Below are 8653 nucleotides of genomic sequence, written 5' to 3'. Positions count from 1 at the left end.
TAGGGAAAGCACATGACCTCAGCCATTTTCTGTGGTCCAGTCTCCACAGATTCCCCCTCCCATAGCACTTAATTGTAGGATTAAAGATGTCAGAAGATAAATTCCTGCCTGTTCCCTTAGTATCTGGGCTTATTCTACAGCTGCTTTATATGACAGAGCAAAGAACTTCTGAAAGATTAGTCTACTTCATGCAGTGCAACTTCAGTCAAGGCACTTACAGAGCTCTCCAACACACGAGCCTTTGAAATAGGCTATGTCTGTGTGTGTACTTTTCAAGACTAGGTTAAGATCAAGACTAATTCTTTGCCGTTAAAATGCTAATATTTTTTAATCTGAATAAAAGTATTTCCAGACACACAGGTCCCCACACAGGTCACACTGGCAAGCATATCTTCAGTAGAAAGTATGCCCATCTAAAACCTCTTAGGTTGAAAAAACTGACAGACTTAAAAATGGCTCAGTTCATATACCCATAAGTGAAGCAACAGTGTTAAAAAGTCTGTTTAATTACACAAGCACTTAAAAAAAACGCACAAAAAACCCACATCACTACAGTACAGTACAATTACCACTTTCAGTAAGGAGAGATGGGAGCAGCACTGACGGAGCCTCAACAACATGGACAAGACATGGACAGTACTTGAGACCTGGGAGGCACTTTGGGAGCCTGCTGGAAATTCCTTTTGACCAAGCCCAAACTCTTGCGCAACTGCCAATGAAGGAAAAGAAAACATTAAGAGCTCTTGAAGGCATTTCCAAGCACTACCCAGCCACCTCCAACAGGAATTTCATCAGTAAGAAACAAGATCTAACAGGCAAGCAAATACCTGAGTTAACCCAAAACAAAACAAAAAACCCAGCAACAACAAATCCACCAGAGTACCACACACCTTATACTAATACTGACATCCCTGAGCAATTAGAACTTCATTTTGGAAGGGAATTGCAGAACCAGGGAAGTTAAGGGATTCACTCAGAGCCACGAGCGAGAACAGAGTTTTGGAATATTACGGTAAGAGTCTTTGTAACATCAGGGGAGCAACACTTTTCCAATTAATTTCTAAGTCCTGACCCCATGTGGCCAGGTCTGTTGTTTCCCTCTCCCTTAATTGCACACTCAAGAGCTACTTCTGCAAATGTTTTCAAAGAAAAGTGTTCTCCAACCTTTCTCAAACGGGTTATCACCAGCATACTCTCTGCCTTCACTGTTCTGCTCTTGTCTCTTTAGGTAGGACTGTAGCGTTGACCTGGACAAGCAAGATAGACCATCGGATTTACAGCAGGAAAAATGGCTAGAGGGACCTGAGCTTAACAAGTAAGCTGATGATGCATTACGGTAAGGAAAATTTAATTAATAATTTAGTCACAAAATGATCACCAAAAAAACCCACCACAAAAAGCCAGCTTTGTTTAAACTGGAATATGATCAAAACCAAGATCCATTTTGGAAAAGTCTGCCTATTGGAATATGTTGAGTATAATAGGAGTCGGGGCCCAGTTGACAACATTCTTCATAACAGAAGGACATCTTTAAACGTATATTTAAAAGGAAGGAAGACTCTTTACAGCAACACTGTCGAAAGAGACCCTAGGAGAACATAAAGTGATGCTTGCTTGCACTGTAGCCATGTGGAGAGGGCAGCATAATTTCTATTTGTTTAAATATCACAAGGTGAAGAAGAGAAATTCTCTCCTTTACAGGTGCTGGCACATAATCATTTAAGAACTACTGTTGCAGTTGCAAGTATTTGGATTCTTGAAATCAGTGAGATTAAGTGAAAGGCTAAAATACAAAGCTTATATAAGGCATGAACACATGGGAGATAAGAAATGCATCCGTTTCAACTATTACCAAAACAAGCAATATATTTTCAAACATGGCTAACATAGTCAGAAAAGGAAAAAATGAATGGGAATTTGTCCAAAAGCTCTTCTCATCTAAAGGGAATTTCTCTTCCTGATTTTTCATACTAGTAAGAAACAAAACCACAAAATACCTCATCTCTTCCCACATTCATACCTGGATCTTGCAAAGAGCACATTGTATACAGACTGCTCCTCTGCTGAAAGTTTCAACTGATGCAACTGTGTTCTATGCTTGGGCAGAGATACCTGAATTTAAGATACACAGATATATTAGATGTATATAATAGAAAAAAAAAATCTTATATAGCATAATAAACACCAGTGTTTCAAGATTTAACATAGTATTCTAAGCTTCAAAAGGTAACTGTTTCTTCATTAAAAATGTTATTCATGCTAATGCAATTACGACAACAGAGACAACCACTAAACTCCAAGCAGCCTGATTAACATTTAAGATAAAAATCTTTATTCCAAATCATCCAACAGTAAAAGGTACAAGCAACCATTGACTGCCATATAGCTACCATGGAGGAATTCATTTATTGTGTTGTCAAAGTAGCTTCTCAGTTCCCCATTCAGAATAAGACAGTACACCAAAACTAAACCTTTTAAAGGCTTACAGACACACCAATGACCAAACACTGAGTTTAACAGACTCTTTGTAAAGAATAATGTGGAAAGCCAGTGTCCCAGTGCACAGCAGATCCATTTGATTCTCAGCAATCTAGGCTAGCTCAGAGACCTAAACTAACTTTCTGCTAAGTGGACATCTACTTGCAATTACCTGCAGACATATTCTTGTCTGCATGTGATTTACAACTTTATTATTCTCTTATTATATATTTCTGCTTTCTGGATACTTTTCTACTAAAGTATCCCACAGGCATTCATTCCTCTTGCTCAAGAGACTACAGTAGACAGAAAAACCCACACACGAACAAACTTATGTGCATGAAAACGGACAGATGATTGCCTGGTTGTGGAGGGTGAAGTTCTTACCAAGGCCTTGCCAGTTGAGTCCATCTGGTCCTTAGTCCTCCGCAATAAGAGGCTCCTGGTTAAGAGGCTTAACCTCTCTCCTCCCTTCTTTGTGCCGTTATCTACCTGGTACTTCCACAGTTTGTATTCATCAAAAGGAGAGCAACGTAGAAATCTACAACAGGAGGGAAGGAGACTTAACACCAAGAGAAGGAAAGTTCTTCAGTTACTCCCAGATGACCAGAACCAGATTCCTTGCTGAGCCAGAACTGGTTTGTTCTGGATAGCCACAACTGCTAGGAGCAGTAAAACACTTCCAGGGTGATGACACCAATAACTTGTTTGTTCAAAGTCTTACCATCAATAGCACAGTGAAAGTGTCTTTCTGGTTCTATACCCATCACTTCCCCTTAGCTTGTTATGTCTCAAGCATAACCAGCAAATGAAGGATATCAAAATACAGAGGAAATTGTTATTTCAAAATCCTCAAAATCTACCTCAATTGCAAATTTCAAATGCAAGTTCTCTCTGGCTCTCCAACACCCTTCACAATCTTTCCCTTCTCAACAATGAGGAGTGTAAAGTGTAACCTGTTTATCATTTGCTTAGAGAAGCTAAAGTTTTCACCCTTTCCTTTAATACCTTTGTAGCACGGCCCTCCCAGGTTGCCCCTGGTAGGAACAAGGATTATTGTGCAAAATTTTTGTTCATCAAAATTGGTTTTGTGGATACTAGTCTTGGAGACACAGGAGATCTGAAGGAATTTCCCTTTTGTCCTCTATGGAAGCAGAATAGCTACACACAATAGCAGATGCATGGTCAGTCTTGTCCAATGCCTCAGCCACAGCCTTTGCAATCCAGTGCCTGAAGTGTTGGTATAATGTCTCACTACCCCACACATCTTAGAAACCTCTCAAGCTTAGAAACTACTTCAGCACTTCATCAGTGGATTTACTGGAATTGGAGCCCTGTCCACATGCTCACATGCAGCCAGCTCACCTCAGGAGAGAGTACATGTCCAGCAAGTTGTTCTGTATTGGCGTCCCAGTGACAGCCCATCTGGCAATGGCTCTCAGTTTGCACACAGCTATAGAAGTTTGAACCCTTGGATTTTTAATATTGTGAGCTTCATCCAGTATAACTCGAGCCCAAGCTACCCTGAGCAGAGGGGAACAGGGAGATGACCCTCTCTGAAAGAAAAAGAGCGGACTATTTATAACCCAGCACAGTAAGTCTTGCTAGGCTTTCTAAAGAGCAACAAGCAAACACATTTTCCAGCAAGAAGCATCTTCCTGATGTTATTCAGCAGCAATCTGAGCTCTTACTGTCACGTAAGAGATGGTCTCAAAAAAACCTCTCCAAAGCTTCCATTATTAGTGGCTTCCAGTTTATAAGCCAAAGGAATATAACATTTGCCTGTTCTTGATGATAATTCCTTATCTTTTGCTGTTTTTCTTGCTTTTAACATTTTATTGCTTCTTCCTCCCCAAGAGACATTCCCTTATCAGTAAAATTTGGGACAAAGAAATACATATAATTATTCTATTAGGGCATATCCTATACTTTTAAATGCAAGATCTCTCTACAGTTTTACAGGTGCCACCTTGAAGATTCAAGAAATTCAAAGGCCTGCTTGCCTTAAGAGTGAAATCTAGATTGCAATGGGTTTCTGGTAGTTTAAAGTGATGTTGGCACTTCAGCAGAGAAAACCAACAGAAGATTCTATTGTTTTTCACTGTCTCACCTCAAAAGGAGTATGAGATTCATCACTGAGCTCTTAACATTACTTTTTAAGACATTTTAACTATATTTAATGTAGTGTATCCTACATTACTCCAGAACAGAGTTCTTGTGAATATTTTTTCCTGTTGTCTTTCTGTACTTCACAGTACTTTCATAACTTTATTTTTATTGTGCAAACTCAACAGGGGACTTATGGGGAAAAAAGATTAGTCAACCTACTGCTCACTGTAGCATAAGTTGCTCCTTGAAACCATAATGGTATGCAACACCTCAGAACAAAATGTTAAGGCAATCCTCTGTCAAACACTATGGCTTCTCACCCCAACATCATGGTCCTCAGCAGGGACCTCGCCTTCCTCTTTGCTTGTGGGAACCTCCTTGGAAAGAAGGCTGTAGGTTGTGACAACAACATCATATCCAGAGAGCCTGCACAAAGGGAAAATAGTAATCAGGAGCAAGAACAAACAAGGAAATAATTTTAAGACAGACAAAATGCATGCTCAAGGTTTAAGAACAACCCAGTTTGACAAGAGATGTAATGCAAAGTTTTACAGAAAACAGGCATAGCACTCAAACAGGAAGTACACATCGCCCTCATTTTAAGGATACTGAAAGTAGACACAGCAAGCTCAAGACGACAGTAAAAGCCAGTAGCACAGAACATACACCACATGAGAGGAGCACTGTTTAGAAATACTCCTCAAAATGGCTTAAAACAGTGTAGAAAGTTTTCTGATCTATACACACAGCTGATAAAAAAGTACAATCTCAAAGCATGGAAGAAACTGACACTGATATTCTCTGCAAGCAAGAGATGTTTCAGAGAATGTACACCTATGTTTTTGTTATCAGGAATAGCAATAGCCTGCACCAGAACCACTCAGAATAGGTACAGGCCATAAAGGTTTTGTTATGTACACCCTGAAGCAGACATCAGCCTGAGACATCTGCATCCTCCACACTTCTGTATTTCAGATTCTTACATAATTCTACAGCCACTGAATTTCAACTCTGATAGCAAGATATTGTGTATAAGTAGTATTTTACTTTTCTTGGTCGTATTTATGGTTTAGCACTTACACCTCTGCATGTTTATCTCTGTTTGGCCCATGGTACAAATAGACCCTCAGTTTGCTATGGCCCACACGTCTGTCAATCTCTTTCTTCCAGTGATGGATCAAGGATGCAGGACAAATTATTAAAGTGCCATAGGAAGGAATAACAGTGGAATCTGCAGGGAAATATTACAGACAGGTTTCAATGTCTTAAAATTGGACTACAACAAAGACAGAAGGTTTGGAAAGTCACAACAATTAAGAAGATTGGTCCACTTTTCTGGTGAGCACAGTTTGTGAAGCAGACCTCTATATTGTATTCTTGGGGACTGTTAGTTCTGGGGGAAAAAAAGACTCTACTTAAACACTAGTGCATCACTTCCTGTCTGCTCAGAGTTATGCTATGTATTTGTGCACTTTCATTGGGTAAGCTGAAAGGTTAGAATTCAGGAACTAACCCTGATCTCTCCTGAGAATACAGTACCAAATAAATTCCTCCTTCCCATTCCAGAAGACAGAAATGTTACCATTTTGAACCACATGGGAAAAAACAAACACACAGTCCCTAAACACGAAAAAAATAGCCCAACCAGTTCCATGAAGATGAAGACAGTAACAGGTTGTAGACACAGAAACAATACTCATTAAAAATTCCTAACATCCCTCATCACTATGGACAAGATAAAAATAATCTTATGCGGTGGGGGAAGGGGAAAAGGAAAAAAAAAGATCAGTTACAGGTGGGTGAGTAGTAACTAATTTAAGTCCTTAAGCTATGGAAACTCTGCATATGTTTGCATACATTCAAAAAACTATGAAACTTTTTTCCAAAACAGCATATGCTGACTTTAACCAGTTCAGGAAACAAAATCAGTAAGAAAAATAAATCCCAAAACAAAGGAATGAGTTGGGAAATATGACACTTCCAATGGAAGAACAAAGGACACTGACCAAGAGAAATGTGGAGAAACATCAACAGGCTGCAAACCAAGGCGCTGCAGAAGCTGAGATTCCCATGAGAACAGTATTAAGAGAATAATGGAGCAGCTGGGATTTATACAAAGGCAACCTTTAAAAGACTAAAGTAAGTTATTATTAAGTATAACAGGACCTTGGACTAGCCTAAAAGTAGGAGTTCAAAGCTACACAAAGCACTGTTTGCCTGGGTTATCTCGACCAGAACACTGGTTGAATGGTATCCTGGGTTTGTGGCAGGATATCTTGGTCTTGGAACACCTGGCCATAAAGTACAGGAAATGATGGATGGGAAAGTGCTGTAGTATGTGAACATCCTGATTGGCTGCATAGTCGAGTCCTTATCTATAGCTATAAAAGTAGAGGTAGAAAATAAACACTTCACTTGGCATTCATCTGCTGAGTCAGTTTCTTGTTTTCAGCTCACTGCAGAGACAGGCCTTGCAAGGGGGCACAGTAGATATTAAGCCCAATGGTATTTTCCAACAGAAGAGGAGTGAGCACAGATAGAGTTTGACATGTTACAAGCCTTTAACCTATAATGCCGTAGGCATTTCAAAGGGCATTGTATCATAATGTATGTACTATACAATGGAAACAATTCTGTACCATTTTTGGATAGCCATATTTCTAACTTCTCCTTTCTTTTCTCTGTCTTCAGCTCCTTCTGGGCCAGAATGAGGGCAATCATTGTTAGAGTCTTGCCCAAGCCCATGTCATCCGCTGGAAAAAGACACACAGAAGTTACAATGACTTGCAGAAATGAGCCCCCTCTAGCTCAGATCAACACCAAGGTAAACACTGCAAAATAAGCTGCCCTGGGGAACCCTGGATAAAAATACACATATGACCATTTCAGGGTGTAATTTAGTAATGGGTTAATAGCTGTAATCGGTCAAAGGGCACAGAAAAACAAGCCCCTTCAACATGCCTACAAAGTAACTAGTTACTGGCCTCTGAGTAAGTTATGTACCAAACTGCTGCTGCCATAAATCTTTCCCCCACAAAATCCACTTTCCTGTTTTGTTGCTTACCCAAAATTCCTCCACATGGCCTCTGACTCTCTCTCCAGAGTAACCATGCAAGCGCCTGTTTTTGGTGCAGCAGCAGCGGAACCTGAAAGAGCGAGAGGATTTACAGGAAACGCCTTGCGAAGTTCAGACACTTCTGCTTCCCATACCAAATTATCTAGTTGAACTGCCTTACTATAACCTTACTAAAAGGAGTTTACCTACCTGTTCTTTTCCCACATGGACAAGGATACCCAAGAGAAACAACTCCAGCAGACAGGTCAGCAGTACCAGAGATCAGTCTTGCTAATGCTTTATGCACAAACTAACTTAGCACCTACAGTACTCTGAGAGCATGCAAAGGTAGCTCATTCAGGTGGAAAATCCACCTAAACCTACCTTGCTTACAACAGGCATTTCTATCAAGGAGAAGAATTGAGAACACTTCCTCTTTTCTCACCAAGTCTAAGAACTCTATAGGGTTCTCAGAAAAAAAAGTCAGGAAGAGGGACTACATACTATCATTGTAAGGCATTAAATGGCCTTCCCCGGCACTGAAAAGGTCTGACAAGTTGCAAAACATATATATATCAACACACCATCTTGTAGAGGCATGTGCCTTCATGTACCTTCCACATAACCTCAATAATGGGTTATACATCACCTGATAGACAAAGAGCTACTTGTTGGCAGATCAGAATGGACTACTCTGGAGTAGGAGACCTAACTGAGAAAAAAGAACAGTAAGGGTCCCAGTCTGTTCCTCACTAGAGACCCGCCTGTGCTCTGCCAGTCATGTACAAATAATGGAGGCACTACTTCTTCATTCAAGCACTAAATATTCTGGAGACACCACAACAAGAGGGTAGAACATCAGTATTGGCAATGTGAAGCACCTCTCGTGGATGGAAAGTAATTAGAGCATCTCCTTCCAGCAGGATGAAAACTGAAAAGTACTTCAAGTTGTGAAAGAAGGGGATGCACTAAGGTATCACCCAGATGTTACACTTCATGATTGAGGTAACA

General features: G+C 40.2%; 1 protein-coding gene across 1 annotated transcript in view; it reads right to left on the bottom strand.

Annotated features, from left to right (window-relative positions):
* LOC104543326 (transcription termination factor 2-like) overlaps window positions 1–8653 on the bottom strand; it is a gene marked incomplete at both ends in the record, with an annotated part of 11124 nt that overhangs the window by 1828 nt on the left and 643 nt on the right. Inside the window, 9 exons of the mRNA XM_010187910.1 lie at window positions 570–709; window positions 1165–1247; window positions 2021–2112; window positions 2866–3019; window positions 3844–4034; window positions 4908–5013; window positions 5668–5818; window positions 7227–7340; window positions 7652–7733. Of these exons, the coding sequence (XP_010186212.1) occupies window positions 570–709; window positions 1165–1247; window positions 2021–2112; window positions 2866–3019; window positions 3844–4034; window positions 4908–5013; window positions 5668–5818; window positions 7227–7340; window positions 7652–7733 (1113 nt within the window). The remainder of the gene's footprint in view (window positions 1–569; window positions 710–1164; window positions 1248–2020; window positions 2113–2865; window positions 3020–3843; window positions 4035–4907; window positions 5014–5667; window positions 5819–7226; window positions 7341–7651; window positions 7734–8653) is intronic.

The sequence above is a fragment of the Mesitornis unicolor genome, unplaced genomic scaffold (assembly GCF_000695765.1).
Source record: "Mesitornis unicolor isolate BGI_N332 unplaced genomic scaffold, ASM69576v1 scaffold26367, whole genome shotgun sequence".
NCBI classification, from domain to species: domain Eukaryota; kingdom Metazoa; phylum Chordata; class Aves; order Mesitornithiformes; family Mesitornithidae; genus Mesitornis; species Mesitornis unicolor.
This window is presented reverse-complemented; position numbering and strand designations above follow the sequence as displayed.